At 45.0% G+C, this 19,722-nt stretch overlaps 2 protein-coding genes across 14 annotated transcripts in view; one reads left to right on the top strand and one right to left on the bottom strand.

Annotated features, from left to right (window-relative positions):
* The first annotated feature begins 8,974 nt into the window (after positions 1-8,974).
* Positions 8,975-9,964, top strand: BRD3OS (BRD3 opposite strand). The gene has a single exon (XM_077292415.1). It carries the CDS (start codon positions 9,110-9,112, stop codon positions 9,359-9,361), a length of 252 nt encoding a protein of 83 aa, XP_077148530.1. The 5' UTR covers positions 8,975-9,109; the 3' UTR covers positions 9,362-9,964.
* Positions 9,965-16,917: 6,953 nt separating this feature from the next.
* BRD3 (bromodomain containing 3) overlaps positions 16,918-19,722 on the bottom strand; it is a 63,402-nt gene continuing 60,597 nt past the window's right edge. For 9 of the 13 annotated variants that reach the window (XM_077284816.1, XM_077284813.1, XM_077284812.1 and 6 more), the window contains 2 exons: positions 19,206-19,331; positions 16,918-18,589 (listed from right to left, as the gene is read on the bottom strand). In XM_077284816.1, coding sequence (XP_077140931.1) covers positions 18,471-18,589; positions 19,206-19,331 — 245 coding nt within the window. In that variant the 3' untranslated portion in view covers positions 16,918-18,470. The remainder of the gene's footprint in view (positions 18,590-19,205; positions 19,332-19,722) is intronic. The other 4 variants (XM_077284818.1, XM_077284820.1, XM_077284821.1 and 1 more) reach the window with 2 other exon arrangements.

Genomic DNA, 19,722 nt, shown 5'->3' with positions numbered 1-19,722 from the left:
CCCACTTTGATGCCAGTTCTGATGCCCAGAACCCATTTGTGCCAGGCTGGAGTGACATGGATTTCATGTGGGGCATCAGTAGGTATGTAAATCAGGTGTTATATCAGTGGCACAAAGGCACTTAACCCCTTAAAAATAGCTGTTACTTATTCAAATCTGTGAAAATGGGCGATTTGCCCACTTTGATGCCAGTTTTGATGCCCAGAACCCATTTGTGCCAGGCTGGAGTGACATGGATTTCATGTGGGGCATCAGTAGGTATGTAAATCAGGTGATAGATCAGTGGCACAAAGGCATCTAACCCCCTCAAAATAGCTGTTACTTATTCAAATCTGTGAAAATGTGCAATTTGCCCCCTTTGATGCCAGTTCTGATGCCCAGAACCCATTTGGGCCAGGCTGGAGAGACCTGGGTTTGATGCAGGGCATCACTTTCTGTGTATTTTAAGTGTCAGATCAGTGGCCCAAAGGCATTTAACCCCTTAAAAACATCAGTTACTTATTCAAATCTGTGAAAATGTGCTGTTTGCCCACTTTGATGCCAGTTCTGCTGCCCAGAACCCATATGGGCCAGGCTGGAGAGACCTGGGTTTGATGCAGGGCATCACTGTCTGTATATTTTAAGTGTCGTATCAGTGGCCCAAAGGCATTTAACCCCTTAAAAACATCAGTTACTTATTCAAATCTGTGAAAATGGGCTGTTTGCCCACTTTGATGCCAGTTCTGGTGCCCAGAACCCATTTGGGCCAGGCTGGAGAGACCTGGGTTTGATGCAGGGCATCACTTTCTGTGTATTTTAAGTGTCGTATTAGTGGCCCAAAGGCATTTAACCCCTTAAAAACATCAGTTACTTATTCAAATCTGTGAAAATTAGCTGTTTGCCCATTTTGATGCCAGTTCTGGTGCCCAGAACCCATTTAGGCCAGGCTGAAGGGACCTGGGTTTGATGCAGGGCATCACTTTCTGTGTATTTTAAGTGTCAGATCAGTGGCCCAAAGGCATTTAACCCCTTAAAAACATCAGTTACTTATTCAAATCTGTGAAAATGTGCTGTTTGCCCACTTTGATGCCAGTTCTGCTGCCCAGAACCCATTTGGGCCAGGCTGGAGAGACCTGGGTTTGATGCAGGGCATCACTGTCTGTGTATTTTAAGTGTCGTATCAGTGGCCCAAAGGCATTTAACCCCTTAAAAAAATCAGTTACTTATTCAAATCTGTGAAAATGGGCTGTTTGCCCACTTTGATGCCAGTTCTGGTGCCCAGAACCCATTTGGGCCAGGCTGGAGAGACCTGGGTTTGATGCAGGGCATCACTGTCTGTGTATTTTAAGTGTCGTGTTAGTGGCCCAAAGGCATTTAACCCCTTAAAAACATCAGTTACTTATTCAAATCTGTGAAAATGGGCTGTTTGCCCACTTTGATGCCAGTTCTGGTGCCCAGAACCCATTTGGGCCAGGCTGGAGAGACCTGGGTTTGATGCAGGGCATCACTGTCTGTGTATTTTAAGTGTCGTATCAGTGGCCCAAAGGCATTTAACCCCTTAAAAAAATCAGTTACTTATTCAAATCTGTGAAAATGGGCTGTTTGCCCACTTTGATGCCAGTTCTGGTGCCCAGAACCCATTTGGGCCAGGCTGGAGAGACCTGGGTTTGATGCAGGGCATCACTGTCTGTGTATTTTAAGTGTCGTGTTAGTGGCCCAAAGGCATTTAACCCCTTAAAAACATCAGTTACTTATTCAAATCTGTGAAAATGGGCTGTTTGCCCACTTTGATGCCAGTTTTGATGCCCAGAACCCATTTGTGCCAGGCTGGAGTGACATGGATTTCATGTGGGGCATCAGTAAATATGTAAATCAGGTGTTAAATCAGTGTCACAAAGGCATTTAACCCCTTAAAAATAGCTGTTACTTATTCAAATCTGTGAAAATGGGTGATTTGTCCACTTTGATGCCAGTTTTGATGCCCAGAACCCATTTGTGCCAGGCTGGAGTGACATGGATTTCATGTGGGGCATCAGTAGGTATGTAAATCAGGTGTTATATCAGTGGCACAAAGGCATTTAACCCCTTAAAAATAGCTGTTACTTATTCAAATCTGTTAAAATGGGCGATTTGCCCACTTTGATGCCAGTTTTGATGCCCAGAACCCATTTGTGCCAGGCTGGAGTGACATGGATTTCATGTGGGGCATCAGTAGGTATGTAAATCAGGTGTTAGATCAGTGGCACAAAGGCATCTAACCCCCTCAAAATAGCTGTTACTTATTCAAATCTGTGAAAATGTGCAATTTGCCCCCTTTGATGCCAGTTCTGATGCCCATAACCCATTTGGGCCAGGCTGCAGTGACATGGATTTCATGTGGGGTACCAGTAGGTATGTAAATCAGATGTTAGATTAGTGGCACAAAGGCATTTAACCCCTTAAAAATAGCTGTTACTTATTCAAATCTGTGAAAATGTGCAATTTGCCCACTTTGATGCCAGTTCTGATGCCCAGAACCCATTTGTGCCAGGCTGGAGTGACATGGATTTCATGTGGGGCATCAGTAGGTATGTAAATCAGGTGTTATATCAGTGGCACAAAGGCATTTAACCCCTTAAAAATAGCTGTTACTTATTCAAATCTGTGAAAATGGGCGATTTGCCCACTTTGATGCCAGTTTTGATGCCCAGAACCCATTTGTGCCAGGCTGGAGTGACATGGATTTCATGTGGGGCATCAGTAGGTATGTAAATCAGGTGTTAGATCAGTGGCACAAAGGCATCTAACCCCCTCAAAATAGCTGTTACTTATTCAAATCTGTGAAAATGTGCAATTTTCCCCCTTTGATGCCAGTTCTGATGCCCATAACCCATTTGGGCCAGGCTGCAGTGACATGGATTTCATGTGGGGTACCAGTAGGTATGTAAATCAGGTGTTAGATTAGTGGCACAAAGGCATTTAACCCCTTAAAAATAGCTGTTACTTATTCAAATCTGTGAAAATGGGCGATTTGCCCACTTTGATGCCAGTTTTGATGCCCAGAACCCATTTGTGCCAGGCTGGAGTGACATGGATTTCATGTGGGGCATCAGTAAATATGTAAATCAGGTGTTAAATCAGTGGCATAAAGGCATTTAACCCTTTAAAAATAGCTGTTACTTATTCAAATCTGTGAAAATGTGCAATTTGCCCACTTTGATGCCAGTTCTGATGCCCAGAACCCATTTGTGCCAGGCTGGAGTGACATGGATTTCATGTGGGGCATCAGTAGGTATGTAAATCAGGTGTTATATCAGTGGCACAAAGGCATTTAACCCCTCAAAAATAGCTGTTACTTATTCAAATCTATGAAAATTGGTGATTTGAGTACTTTGATGCCAGTTTTGATGCCCAGAACCCATTTGTGCCAGGCTGTATTGACATGCATTTCATGTGGGGCATCATTAGGTATGTTAATCAGGTGTTAAATCAGTGGCACAAAGGCATTTAACCTCTTAAAAATAGCTGTTACTTATTCAAATCTGTGAAAATGGGCGATTTGCCCACTTTGATGCCAGTTTTGATGCCCAGAACCCATTTGTGCCAGGCTAGAGTGACATGGATTTCATGTGGGGCATCAGTAGGTATGTAAATCAGGTGTTAGATCAGTGGCACAAAGGCATTTAACCCCTTAAAAATAGCTGTTACTTATTCAAATCTGTGAAAATGTGCAATTTGCCCACTTTGATGCCAGTTCTGATGCCCAGAACCCATTTGTGCCAGGCTGGAGTGACATGGATTTCATGTGGGGCATCAGTAGGTATGTAAATCAGGTGTTATATCAGTGGCACAAAGGCATTTAACCCCTCAAAAATAGCTGTTACTTATTCAAATCTATGAAAATTGGTGATTTGAGTACTTTGATGCCAGTTTTGATGCCCAGAACCCATTTGTGCCAGGCTGTATTGACATGCATTTCATGTGGGGCATCATTAGGTATGTTAATCAGGTGTTAAATCAGTGGCACAAAGGCATTTAACCTCTTAAAAATAGCTGTTACTTATTCAAATCTGTGAAAATGGGCGATTTGCCCACTTTGATGCCAGTTTTGATGCCCAGAACCCATTTGTGCCAGGCTAGAGTGACATGGATTTCATGTGGGGCATCAGTAGGTATGTATATCAGGTGTTAGATCAGTGGCACAAAGGCATTTAACCCCTTAAAAATAGCTGTTACTTATTCAAATCTGTGAAAATGTGCAATTTGCCCACTTTGATGCCAGTTCTGATGCCCAGAACCCATTTGTGCCAGGCTGGAGTGACATGGATTTCATGTGGGGCATCAGTAGGTATGTAAATCAGGTGTTATATCAGTGGCACAAAGGCATTTAACCCCTCAAAAATAGCTGTTACTTATTCAAATCTATGAAAATTGGTGATTTGAGTACTTTGATGCCAGTTTTGATGCCCAGAACCCATTTGTGCCAGGCTGTATTGACATGCATTTCATGTGGGGCATCATTAGGTATGTTAATCAGGTGTTAAATCAGTGGCACAAAGGCATTTAACCTCTTAAAAATAGCTGTTACTTATTCAAATCTGTGAAAATGGGCGATTTGCCCACTTTGATGCCAGTTTTGATGCCCAGAACCCATTTGTGCCAGGCTAGAGTGACATGGATTTCATGTGGGGCATCAGTAGGTATGTATATCAGGTGTTAGATCAGTGGCACAAAGGCATTTAACCCCTTAAAAATAGCTGTTACTTATTCAAATCTGTGAAAATGTGCAATTTGCCCACTTTGATGCCAGTTCTGATGCCCAGAACCCATTTGTGCCAGGCTGGAGTGACATGGATTTCATGTGGGGCATCAGTAGGTATGTAAATCAGGTGTTAGATTAGTGGCACAAAGCTATTTAACCCCTTAAAAATAGCTGTTACTTATTCGCATGTGTGAAAATTGGTTCTCTGCCCACTTTGATGCCAGTTCTGGTGCCCAGAACCCATTTGTGCCAGGCTGGATTGACAGGAACTTGATGTGTGGCATCACATGGTATGCAAGTCAGGTGTCAGATCAGTGGCACAAAGCCATTTAACACCTTTAATACCATACCTCAGTGCCCACTTTGATGCCCATTTTTGTGCCAGCCTTCTAATATTTTTATCTGTTTTTAAGTGTATTCACAAAAGGACACATGACCGCATAATATTATATACTTAGAATGGTTTATTTTTATTGAAAAACCTGAAAAAAACAGAAAATAAAAAATAGCCGAATAAGAAACTGCTGAATAAGAAACCAACTTCAGCCCGAATAAGAAACTGAACGAATAGGAAACCAACTTCAGCATCGTATGAGTGCCTCACCCAGCGACAGCTCAGATACACTGTATCGCAGCCGCATATCAACCAAAGAGCACATTGCAGTAGGGGACACGGTGTCTAATCTTTCCTGTGAGATACTCAGTACACACAGGAAGTCTGTTGTTCTCTGGTAATTCACCTCCTCCGTGTCTCTCAGTCTTTCCTTCATCACTTGGTGTACGGGGCAGAGGAGGAGCGTCCACCGTGGTGCGGGCAAGACTCGGGGCGGAACCTGGGAGCTCAAGTCTTGTGTCTGGGGGAAGTGTTTGTCAGCACACGAGTCAGTAGGAGCTGGGTTACCATGGTTGCAGGAGCCCCGGTGATTGGCAGGTGAGCGCTGGGTGTCGGGGAAAGAGGGACCCCAACCGGAAACACGAGAGAGGAACCAAATATGTACCGTGACCCCAACACCCCGAGGGCCGCAGAGGACACGAGGAATAGGATAATGACACCGACACACGGGGTACAGGATAATGACGCTGATAATAACACTGACACTCTGGGTACAGGATAATAACACTGACACTCTGGGTACGGGATAATGACACTGACACTCGGGGTACGGGATAATAACACTGACACTCGGGGTACGGGATAATGACACTGACACTCGGGGTACGGGATAATAACACTGACACTCGGGGTACGGGATAATAACACTGACACTCGGGGTACGGGATAATGACACTGACACTCGGGGTACGGGATAATAACACTGACACTCGGGGTACGGGATAATAACACTGACACTCGGGGTACGGGATAATGACACTGACACTCGGGGTACGGGATAATAACACTGACACTCGGGGTACGGGATAATAACACTGACACTCGGGGTACGGGATAATGACACTGACACTCGGGGTACGGGATAATAACACTGACACTCGGGGTACGGGATAATAACACTGACACTCGGGGTACGGGATAATGACACTGACACTCGGGGTACGGGATAATAACACTGACACTCGGGGTACGGGATAATAACACTGACACTCGGGGTACAGGATAATGACACTGACACTCGGGGTACGGGATAATGACACTGACACTCGGGGTACGGGATAATAACACTGACACTCGGGGTACGGGATAATGACACTGACACTCTGGGTACGGGATAATGACACTGACACTCGGGGTACGGGATAATAACACTGACACTCTGGGTACGGGATAATGACACTGACACTCTGGGTACAGGATAATGACACCGACACACGGGGTACGGGATAATAACACTGACACTCGGGGTACGGGATAATAACACTGACACTCTGGGTACGGGATAATAACACTGACACTCGGGGTACGGGATAATAACACTGACACTCGGGGTACGGGATAATGACACTGACACTCTGGGTACGGGATAATGACACTGACACTCTGGGTACGGGATAATAACACTGACACTCTGGGTACGGGATAATGACACTGACACTCTGGGTACGGGATAATAACACTGACACTCGGGGTACGGGATAATAACACTGACACTCTGGGTACGGGATAATAACACTGACACTCTGGGTACGGGATAATGACGCTGACACTCTGGGTACGGGATAATAACACTGACACTCGGGTACGGGATAATAACACTGACACTCGGGGTACGGGATAATAACACTGACACTCTGGGTACGGGATAATGACACTGACACTCTGGGTACGGGATAATAACACTGACACTCTGGGTACGGGATAATGACACTGACACTCTGGGTACGGGATAATGACACTGACACTCTGGGTACGGGATAATAACACTGACACTCTGGGTACGGGATAATGACACTGACACTCTGGGTACGGGATAATAACACTGACACTCGGGGTACGGGATAATAACACTGACACTCTGGGTACGGGATAATAACACTGACACTCTGGGTACGGGATAATGACGCTGACACTCTGGGTACGGGATAATAACACTGACACTCGGGTACGGGATAATAACACTGACACTCGGGGTACGGGATAATAACACTGACACTCTGGGTACGGGATAATGACACTGACACTCGGGGTACGGGATAATAACACTGACACTCGGGGTACGGGATAATGACACTGACACTCGGGGTACGGGATAATGACACTGACACTCGGGGTACGGGATAATAACACTGACACTCTGGGTACGGGATAATAACACTGACACTCGGGGTACGGGATAATAACACTGACACTCGGGGTACAAGATAATGGCGCTGACACTCGGGGTACGGGATAATAACACTGACACTCGGGGTACGGGATAATAACACTGACACTCTGGGTACAGGATAATAACACTGACACTCGGGGTACGGGATAATGACGCTGACACTCTGGGTACGGGATGATGACGCTGACACTCGGGGTACGGGATAATGACACTGACACTCTGGGTACGGGATAATAACACTGACACTCGGGGTACGGGATAATAACACTGACACTCTGGGTACGGGATAATAACACTGACACTCTGGGTACGGGATAATGACGCTGACACTCTGGGTACGGGATAATAACACTGACACTCGGGTACGGGATAATAACACTGACACTCGGGGTACGGGATAATAACACTGACACTCTGGGTACGGGATAATGACACTGACACTCGGGGTACGGGATAATAACACTGACACTCGGGGTACGGGATAATGACACTGACACTCGGGGTACGGGATAATGACACTGACACTCGGGGTACGGGATAATAACACTGACACTCGGGGTACAGGATAATGGCGCTGACACTCGGGGTACGGGATAATAACACTGACACTCGGGGTACGGGATAATGGCACTGACACTCGGGGTACGGGATAATAACACTGACACTCTGGGTACAGGATAATAACACTGACACTCGGGGTACAGGATAATAACACTGACACTCGGGGTACGGGATAATGACACTGACACTCGGGGTACGGGATAATAACACTGACACTCGGGGTACAGGATAATGGCGCTGACACTCGGGGTACGGGATAATAACACTGACACTCGGGGTACAGGATAATAACACTGACACTCTGGGTACGGGATAATAACACTGACACTCGGGGTACGGGATAATAACACTGACACTCGGGGTACAAGATAATGGCGCTGACACTCGGGGTACGGGATAATAACACTGACACTCGGGGTACGGGATAATAACACTGACACTCTGGGTACAGGATAATAACACTGACACTCGGGGTACGGGATAATGACGCTGACACTCTGGGTACGGGATGATGACGCTGACACTCGGGGTACGGGATGATGACGCCGTCACACTGGGTACGGGATGATGACACTGATACTCAGGCACAGCATAATGTTGTTGACACTTGGGGTACGGGATGATGATGATGCTGACATTCAATGTACAGGTTAATGACGCTGACACTCCGGGTACGGGATGATGACGCTGACACTCTGGGTACGGGATGATGACACTGATACTCAGGCACAGCATAATGTTGTTGACACTTGAGGTACGGGATAATGATGATGATGATGATGATGCCGACATTCAATGTACAGGTTAATGAGGCTGACACTCGGGGTACGGGATAATGGTGTTGATATTTTGGGTGAGTTATATAACACTTATTTCAGGTGACTTTCTCTCGCAGGTCATGTGATTCATGTTGATGCAGTTCATCTGGTGGTCGTTTCGTTCCCCTGCCGGTATCAGGGTCTCAACATTTAAAATGAGACTGGTTCCGCTGTTTTGGGGTGATGCACAGAAGTTGCTAGAAGGTACGCAGAAGTGCTGATCCAGAATGAGCACGGGGTGCATGCCACTGGCGGAAAAGGCCATGTCGGAGGGCTATGCCAGGCTGAGATACCGAGATACCTCACTACTTATCTGGCAGCAGCAGCAGCAGAAGCTGGAGGCCGCTCCTCCCGGCACCTACCTGAGCCGCAGTCAGAGCATGTGGTACTCCCAGTATGGGAACCAGTCCATACTGGTCCGAGATAAGAACAGCATTTCTCGGGACACGGGCCAGTCCAAGTTCTGTGCCGTCATGTGATCCAGTGTTACGCAATTTGTAATCATGTGATTTCTTAGCGCCTCATTTATGCACTGAGCACCCATCTACGTTATACTGTGGCCTCTCCCTTATACACGGCGGTGCCTCCTTTCGTTTTTTGCTGTTATTATAAAGATCTAACATCCAATAACGACACATACAGCACGGCTGTTGTTAGCGTTAATAGTGCAACACGAAGGGAAAGGGACGGCGGGAGAGATAATGGACATTTACACCAAGGTGATGTAACCTCTAGCCAGTACTCGTATAAAGCATGTTATACAGAATATGGGGGTTTGTTCTCTTTCCTTTGCGATGTTATACCGATGCATCTTATATCATCCAGTGCATAACTCCACTGTTCTGCACGGGTTAAAGTGACAAGTGCAATCCCCTAATGTAAGAAATGCCTGCTAATCAGGGATTCATATGAATAGAACGGATACCTGGAACGCATTTTTGGAAAATCTGGATGGCGTCAGATAAGTGATGATCCCTGGTCATGGAGGGGAGTAGTGGCGGTTGTGGTGGCATTTTCCTCATTAGTGTAATTGTATTGTGGATTCTTGCTGTATTCATAATAAATTTGCTGCTCTTCTCCAGCACTGTGAACACGTTTCTCCAAAGCTGAAATCTTCTACCATCCCCTGCTTCTTCAGTGTCTGCAAGGAGACTGCTTCAGGGATTTTTCATAATACAGTTGCTTCTCATAAAATTAGAATATCATCAAAAAGTTCATTTATTTTAGTTCTTCAATACAAAAAGTGAAACTCATCTATAGAGTCATTACAAACAGGATCTATTTCAAGTGTTTATTTCTGTTAATGTTGATGATTATGGCTTACAGCCAATGAAAACCCAAAAGTCATTATCTCAGTAAATTAGGGTATGTTTCAACGTTCAGGAAACGCTGCGTAGAGCCGCAGCGTCAAACACGCAGCGTCCAGATGTTACAGCATAGTGGATGGGATTTCATGAAATCCCGTCTCCAATATGCGGTAAAACACGCAGGCGGCAGACCCGCATAAACGGACATGCGGCGCGTCTTTTCATAATGCAGCATGTCTGTTTACAATGCGGCGATGCTCCGTTGCCGCATCATAAATTTACCATAGACTATCATTAGATGCGGTAAAACCGCATCTAATGATTAGTCACATGCCTAGAAACTGCGTAAACGCAGCTTTACTACACTTGTCTGCCTGCTCACCTGTCCTGCCGCCGGAAGTCCCTCGTCCACTGCAGTTCTCGCGATAACTAGTCTGGTTCTCACAAACAGCTGATTAGCTGATTGTGAGAACGCTGCAGTGTAGGTGATCGCTGGAGAGTTATCTCCGGCGATCATCTACAGGCTCTGCTACATCTGGATGTTAGGCATCCAGATGTAGCAGAGCCGGACTCATCTAGACTGTGTGCACATTCAACACACACCATTCAACATGCACCATGCGACATACAACATGCACCATGCGTATGTGTCCGCTCTCCAGGAATACAATAATGGAAGGTATCCTTCCACAATGTATTCCCCACAATGTATTCCTCTGCCCATGTGAGAAAGTAGTCCCTAGTCTCACTGCTGTGTGGGAAAATTCCCACACAGCTTTGCCATAAAGTGAGACTCTGAACTAAGGTACCCTCAGTGATACACTGCAGGAGCCATTGTCTCCTGTCAGTGTGTCGCTGGAGGGCCTATAGAGCGGTGACATCACCCGATATCACTGTTCTATAGGTGAGATCGTCGTGGGACATTCGTTATTAATTGGACTACGGCGGAAATTAAGTATACGGTTGGTTTATTTTTTACTTTTTTTTGCAGGCGCTCAAGTATGGTAAAATTAAGAATAATAAAATACTTTTTTCTGGCTGTGTCTGTTTTTTTTTACACTTTCACTACAATAGGATTAGTAATGGATAGGTGTATTATTGACACCTTTGTTATTAACCGGGCTTAATGTCACCTTAGATTAGCAAGGTGACATTAACCCCTTATTACCCCATATCCCACTGCTACAGGGGAGTGGGAAGAGAGGGGCTAAGTGCCGGAATTGCCATTTCTGGGGCGGCTGCGGACTGGTATTTGTAGCCGGGAGGGGGGGGGGCAATATCCATGGCCCCTCTCTAGGCTATGAATATCAGACCGCAGCTGTCTGGCTATAAAATATAGGGGGACCCCCTATTTTTATAGCCGGTAAAGGCTACGCAGACAGCTGCGGGCTGATATTCATAGCCTGGGAAGCTCCATGGGTATTAACCCCTTCCCAGGCTACAAACATCAGTCCCCCAGGCGCTGGCTTTCCCTCTCTGGTGCAGAAAATTGCGCGGGAGCCCACGCCATATTTTTTTCTTTAATTAAACATATTGCGTTTAAGGTCGGGGACAATACCCGACACTGCCGCGGGCACTCGGGACCGGAGCATTCAGCTGCATAGAAATACATAAAGCCACACGCTCTGCTCCCGAGTGCCAGGTATTGAAGCGAGAGATTTGTGTGAGTTTCTCACGAGTATGACACCGGCCTAATGCAGATTTTGTGTGTGTCTCTTTGTTTAATGCCGGGATCACACATGCGAGAAACTCTGATGAGTCTCGCATCTTAATACCCAACACTGGCGCCGGCACTCGGTAGCGGAGCGTGCAGCTGCATAGTAATACATGCATGTAAACCACTGCACGACCAGCTGTATCCTCACCCATCCCTTGTAGATTGTGAGCCCTCGCAGGCAGGGTCCTCTCTCCTCCTGTACCAGTTGCGACTTGTATTGTTCCAGATTATTGTACTTGTTTTTATTATGTATACCACCACCTCATATGTAAAGCGCCATGGAATAAATGGCGCTATAATAATAATAATATTCTTCAATGGAGTATGTAAATGAAGTGGTTGGACAAGAAATGACATCATATTTTTTTTTTTTATCTTTGAGCTTACAAAAACACACAAATCCTCATCAAAAAACGCAGGTGACCTGCCAGTGACCTCAGGTGCAGATTTTACCTGCGTCAAATCCTGATGCAATCCTGAACATGGAAACATACCCTTAGAATACTTTATAACACCAGCTTGAAAACAGATTTTAAAACCTGAAATGTTGGCCTCTGAAATGTATGTTCAGTAAATGCACTCAATACTTGGTCGGGGCTCCTTTTGAATCAATTACTGCATCAACGTGGCGTGGCATGGAGATGATCAGCCTGTGGCACTGCTGAGGTGTTATGGAAGCCCAGGTTGCTTTGATATCAGCCTTCAGCTCGTCTGCATTGTTGGGTCTGGTGCCTCTCCTCTTCCTCTTGACAATATCCCATAGATTCTTTATGGGGTTAAGGTCAGGCGAGTTTGCTGCACAGGGATACTGTTGTTTTTAAATCAAGTGTTGGTACTTTTGGCAGTGTGGACAGGTGCCAATCCTGCGGGAGAATGAAATTTCCATCTCCACAAAGCTTGTCAGAAGAGGGAAGCATGAAGTGCTCTAAAATTTCCAGGTAGACAGCTGCGCTGACTTTGGTCTTGATATAACACAGTGGACCTACACCAGCAGATGACACGGCTCCCCAAACCATCACTGATTGTGGAAACTTCACATTAGACCTCAGGCAGCTTGGATTGTGGCATCTCCACTCTTCCTCCAGACTCTGGGACCTTGATTTCCAAATGAAATGCAAAATTTACTTTCCTCTGAAAACACCTTGGACCATTGAGCAACAGTCCAGTTCTTTTTCTCCTTGGCCCAGGTAAGACGCTTCTGGCGTTATCTATTAGTCATGAATGGCTTGACACAAGGAATGCGACACTTGTATCCCATGTCCTGGATACGTCTGTGTGTGGTGGCTCTTGAAGCAATGACTCCAGCAGCAGTCCACTCCTTGTGTATCTCCCCCAAATTTTTGAATGGCCTTTTCTTAACATTCTTTCCAGGGCTGCGGTTATCCCGGTTTCTTGTGCACCGTTTTCTACCACACTTTTTCCTTCCACTCAACTTTCCATTAATATGCTTGGATCCAGCACTCTCAGCAGCCAGCTTGTTTAGCAATGACCTTTTTGCAGCTTACCCTCCTTGTGGAGTGTGTCAATGACTGCCTTCTGGACATCTGTCAAGCCAGAAGTCTTCCCCAGGATTATGGAGCCCACTGAGACAGACTAAGGGTACTGTCACACTGTGAAATTTCGATCGCTACGACGGTACGATTCGTGACGTTCTAGCGATATCGTTACGATATCGCAGTGTCTGACATGCAGCAGCGATCAGGGATCCTGCTGAGAATCGTACGTCGTAGCAGATCGTTTGGAACTTTCTTTCGTCGCTGGATCTCCCGCTGACATCGCTGGATCGTTGTGTGTGACAGCGATCCAGCGATGCGTTCGCTGGTAACCAGGGTAAATATCGGGTAACTAAGCGCAGGGCTGCGCTTAGTAACCCGATGTTTACCGTGGTTACCAGCGTAAAAGTAAAAAAAAACAAACCGTACATACTCACCATCTGATGTCTGTCAGGTCCCTTGCGACTAGTCTGCTTCCCTCTCTGACTGTGAGCACCGGCCGGAAAGTGAGAGATCACAGCGGTGACGTCAGCGCTGCGCTCTGCTCTCAGTGTATGGCCGGCACTGTCAGAGCAGGAAGCAGACTGCAAGGGACCTGACGGACATCAGATAGTGAGTATGTACGGTTTGTTTTTTTTTTACTTTTACGCTGGTAACCACGGTAAACATCGGGTTACTAAGCGCGGCCCTGCGCTTAGTTACCCGATGTTTACCCTGGTTACCAGCGAACCTCGGCATCGCTCCAGCGCCGTGATTGCAAAGTGTGACCGCAGTCTACGACGCTGGAGCGATATTCATACGACGCTGCGACGTCACGAATCGTGCCGTCGCAGCGATGGAAATTTCACAGTGTGACAGTACCCTAAGGGACCTTTTTAACCACTTAGAATAATTAACAAAAAACACCTGCAAAGGCTTCCTAAGTTATTGAGATAACAATTTTGGGGTTTTCATTGGCTGTAAGCTATAATCACCAACAGAAATAAACACTTAAAATAGATCACTGTCTGTAATGACTATATAATGAGATTCACTTTTTGTATCGAAGAACTGAAATAAATTAACTTTTTGATGATATTATAATTTTGTTAGAAGCTCCTGTATGTAGTCAAACTAATTGTCCGTTCCCCCATATTTCACAAAATAATATACTACACCTATCATTTCTGACAACAGCAAGAAACAGAACAAATAGCAGGGGTGTCAGCCCTGAGGGGGGGCGCAAATATATCCCTGTATTATATTGTACACAGTAAGCCACAGACCTTCAGCGTCACTGAGCCAGGCTCAGACAGTTGTCCTTAAATTTGGGTAAATTTTTCTACATGTTCAAGTCTGGTTCCTACTCTCACAGTGTGGATATGGGCTGTGATGGCCACAGGGACCATGAGTCTCTGCACTGGTCCTCGTAGGCATATATGACTCCGAGTTTGGCCAAATCATACATTACGGGCTGTTGCACGATGTGTAAAAGCAGCCCCCACTGCAGATATGGGAGGCTACTATCGGTCTTTACCAGGTTTTGGTTTTAGAAGCTACATATAAATAACCTGCATCAAAAGGAAAATACCTGCCTAGATTAATGGCAAAGCTTCAAAGCAATATAACCATCAAAAAACGAACATAGGAGCTATTTAGCCATAAAATAACAACGTTTTATTAAGACATATAAAGATACAACATCAATAAACAAGTTAAAAAATAATGGTGGAGAAATATGCAAAAAAAACACCAAAGGAGGCAATACAGTATAGCGATATTAAATATACAAAAAAATATATACGTAAACAAGTGTTTGATAGGCTTTATCAACATGCCTGGCTAAAGAGGAATGCAGACTCCAAAAATCATGTGAAACTATATACCATATAGCTGCAATAAATACAAATGGCCAGGAATACAAAATAAATTTAAAGTGCATACAGTGATCTAAATCATATATTAAGGATTACGTTCCTACTTATTATAGGCTGCTATAGTATACAGATATTATTTAGATCACTGTATGCACTTTAAATTCATTTTGTATTCCTGGCCATTTGTATTTATTGCAGCTATATGGTATATAGTTTCACGTGATTTTTGGAGTCTGCATTCCTCTTTGATAGGCTTTATCAACATGCCTGGCTAAACACTTGTTTACGTATATATTTTTTTGTATATTTAATATCGCTATACTGTATTGCCTCCTTTGGTGTTTTTTTTGCATATTTCTCCACCATTATTTTTTAACTTGTTTATTGATGTTGTATCTTTATATGTCTTAATAAAACGTTGTTATTTTACGGCTAAATAGCTTCTATGTTCGTTTTTTGATGGTTATATAAATAACCTGATAAAACCCCCAATGTACATAGTAGGCCACATGTAGAAGCTGCTGGCAACCACATCACTAACTTCTCCATGGCCACCTCCACTACCTCTACCCTGAACAGCTGATCAGGTCAAAGGACAACACCTGGCACCTCAAAAGGAGGGGGGGGGGGGGGGGGGGGAGGAACACCTTAAAATGTCACTGATGCAAACATCATCTGCTTAGCAGGTACAATCTATACTGAATTGTCCACCTGGAAGGGCTACAAAGTACACTTGAAAACCACAGTGATTCATGAGAAGACCGCGGCCATCAAGCATGGAAAATCCACTCCGTAAAGAAAGGACACTGGATAACAAAAGGTGGAGCATTATCCATGCAGTTTGCATCACGAATTACAGTACCAGATGGACAAGATGGGGAACAGCACGATTACTGGTCACATACAGAATAAAATCCAGCAAGATCAACACTTTTTTTTGGAATACAGCCACAGACTTTTCCCCACAGCAAAGTAAAATATGTTAGAATATTTACGGCAAGAACAAGGTTTTCAGCAAAGTTAGGATGCCTTGCAGATTTTTCTGTTTGGGTTTGTTACAATCTCAAGTCATTTCAGTTATTCTTAGCTTTTACCCTCATGGCCCTACACGCGCACTGACACTGCACTTGCACACGAGGGACTTCTGGTCGAAGTTTACAGCATGACGCTGACTTGTGAACATGGAGGAGACCTGAAGAATATGCAAGAGGTAGAAGCCAACAAGTTGTTCCATGTTATAGGGGGTCGAAGAACTGAATCGTACCTGGAATTTATACAAAATCCAAAACCAGTAGCACTCGAGTGCGGGTACGTGCTTCTATAGATCAGTCCTAGAACGGCTGAATGTGGATAATGGCTTCTCTCTGGGACCACCAGAACAATGCAGCCTCAATGCTTCTCTATGGAGATTAATTTGGGGCTGACTCCTGCAGAAGTTTAAGGATTTGCACACAACTTTGCCCTTCATTAACGATTGCACAATGCTGAGGTAATACTGCAACGGACAAGAACTCAGGACCCCAATATAAGTACCAGTCATCTCCCTGTGATGTCTACACCTCTCCCCAGTCCTTGCATGAAATCCAGATTAACAAAATCCATATTTATTAGCACTAGCGATGGCTGAGCGACTGCTTATAAGAGATAGAGAAATCACACAGGTAAAAATAGACAACTACTTTTATTGTTCACAAACCCTTTAAAATGCACCAGTATGAACAGTGAGCTACGGCAGGCACAGCTGCCATGTTGGTTTCTGTTTTTGTGTTGTTTTTTTTTGGTAGCTGCTAAAAATGAATTGAAACAAAATGGCCTAAAACTCTGAAAAACACAATATGGAAAAAAAAAACCCAGAATCAGGACAAGGCATTATAAAATTATCCTAGAACCCGAGGGTTTGAAGTAAAAACTATACAGAAAAGAAAAAAAATATTAACTAAAAAGTAAATTCAGAGAGTTCCAGGTTGACCATGAGATCTATAGTTATAGTCTCTTCTGGAACTTACACCAAGTCCCTCCAGAAAGATTATCAGGAAAAAGCAAAAGTCCGAATTCATGCAAGAAGGAGCGACAAAGCGTTCTGTTCATACCGTGCGGCAACAACCGTCCACCGCCACTTTTCAGCATAAAAAAATGATTTATATATATTTGTCATTAAACTCCAAAAGATCCCCAATATATAAAACATGGATGTCATGAGAGAATATATATATATACACACAGCACAACATGGAGATTGTCCCACTCCCAACAGCAAGTGCAGCGGCACTCATGTCTCTACAGGGTAAACTTGGACGCCGAGCCTCCGACGCCCCTCCCCCTCCCCATTATCAACAGAAAATCCCTCTTCACTTTTTTTTTTGCAATTTATTTTAAAAGAAAAAAAAAATCAGGATAATATATGGTTAATAAATAATGTGTTTCTATGTACATACAAAATGGAGTACGGAAGCTAATGGAATGTGTCGCTGCGGAGGAGGGGGGCACAGACTATTCTGGACCATGCAAAAAAAAAAAAAATCTTAACCAGTTAAAAAATAATGTTTGCGTCTGTATATTTTGTTCTGAGGTAAATAAGAAAATACATTAAAAATATATATCCCGACCACAAGAGTAGATCCCCCATAGATCCGCTACGAGCTACAAGTGCTTGGTGCACACCATGTCCATGATCCAAAGACAGGAAAAAAAAAAATAGATATTTAAGAAGAGCGAATCCAGGCAAAAAGCAGAAGCTGTAAACGTGTGATCAGTCATCTACGAACTACACGAGGCAGACATCTATGTAATTACAAGGCAGAGTCCTCCAGGGGCGTACCGTCACAGGAACTGCTGCCAGCACGGAGGACCTCAATCCGGCACAGTCCCCTCTCATCCCAGAGACACCAAACAAGAGGGGAAAAGAAATTAAAAACAGAATTAAAACTTCTTTATTAATATATAGTAAACCTTCATGATCTCCCAGGAGGCTCCGCCGGCCGGTTATTGCTGACACCTCGCCTCCAGACTGCAGGATTTACCATTGTGTAGTTTTTAAAAATAGTTTGTATGTAGCCTCCTGTTTCCATTTGGGAAGTTTGTTTCTTTAAAAAAAAAAAAAAAATGTTCCTCTTCATTTTCTTTAAACCACACACCAAAAGTGTTTACATGAGCCTGCAAAACAGGCAGAGCGGGGAGGACAGCGCGACGTCCACAGCTCCGTCTCATGGGGGATTTTACTCAGAGTCACTGCTGTCTGAACTGGAGCCACTGGAACTACTGCTGCCGGATTCTGATGAACTACTACTACTGCTGAGCCGAGAGGGTCCTCCTGCCGCCCCCGAGCTGGACTTCTCTGTGGAGAACAGGAGAATATCAGGAAGGAATGTGCAAAACAAAGATATAAACTAAATATGTGCCCATTAGGCAGAATGCACAGATATGGAGAAGTCTGAACAATAAACCCTCGGGGAAAGCAGCAGCCAGAGGTGGAGGAAGCATCTGCAAGGGAGGGAATGAAGGCAGTGGCTGTAAGGACCATTGATCCCTGAAAAAAGAATGGATGATTGCTTCATGCTGCATTAACCAGCCACATGGAGCTCATTTCCTGCATGATGGATGGCACTTACCAAATCATGTTTTCCACCAGCAACCAGGGCCTAAAGTGCTACTCCAGATGTGTGCCAGTCCCTGCCACATCAATCACCCATCTGAATTTTGATCCTGGACATGCCCCATCCTCAGTGAGGCCACAGCTAAAGCCTGCGCTGACCATGGCAACTACAGAGTAGAGCAGCACTGATAGCGGCTGGGAGTTGTAGTACTTTGTGCAGCTCTGCAGTGGTCAGTGGACAATAACTGCAGTGACTGCAGCTTCTCAATGAGACTGGAATCGAATGTCTGCTGCTCTGCACTTAACACTGCGCCCCTCCCATAACTCTTTGGGGAAGGGGGTTCCACTATAACGGTACCTTTTTTCGCGGGTTTCTTGTTATTTAATTGGCCGCTCACATCCTGGAGTCTCCTCTCCAGCTCCTTTTTCTTTTCCTGAGCCAACTCCTCCTTGGACTTTACACCTTGCTTCTTCCCCGACGCTGCTGGGAAAGTGAAGCAATCAGCTAGATGCCAACAGACAGAGGTTCATAGAACAACCTCTAGAGCAGTGTTTGCCAACTCTGCTCCTCAAGCCCCGCCATGGCCGGTTGTAAGGATACCCTCTGTGCAGACAGGTAAGAGGCAACACACAGCTCACCAGCGCCTGCCAGGACCTAGGATTATCCTCAAAACCTGACCTGTTGGGGGGGCTCGAGGACGAGAGTTGGAAAACACTGCTCTGGAGGGCTCGAGGGAACTTTGCAGGACTCCCAACAGGCCAAATTTTAAGCTTAATCATTGCATGAGCGCAGGGCTCAACAGACGTGAGCAAAACAGCGAGCGACCCACCTGCGTCCATGCCATGATTGGGCTTAGCAATCCAATAGGGACGTC

The sequence above is a fragment of the Ranitomeya variabilis genome, chromosome 2, assembly GCF_051348905.1.
Source record: "Ranitomeya variabilis isolate aRanVar5 chromosome 2, aRanVar5.hap1, whole genome shotgun sequence".
Classification (NCBI taxonomy): Eukaryota; Metazoa; Chordata; class Amphibia; order Anura; family Dendrobatidae; genus Ranitomeya; species Ranitomeya variabilis.
This window is presented reverse-complemented; position numbering and strand designations above follow the sequence as displayed.

Bases quoted from the DNA above. Each gene is read 5' to 3' on its own strand.
- BRD3OS (XM_077292415.1), top strand. From the start codon at position 9,110: ATGAGCACGGGGTGCATGCCACTGGCGGAAAAGGCCATGTCGGAGGGC.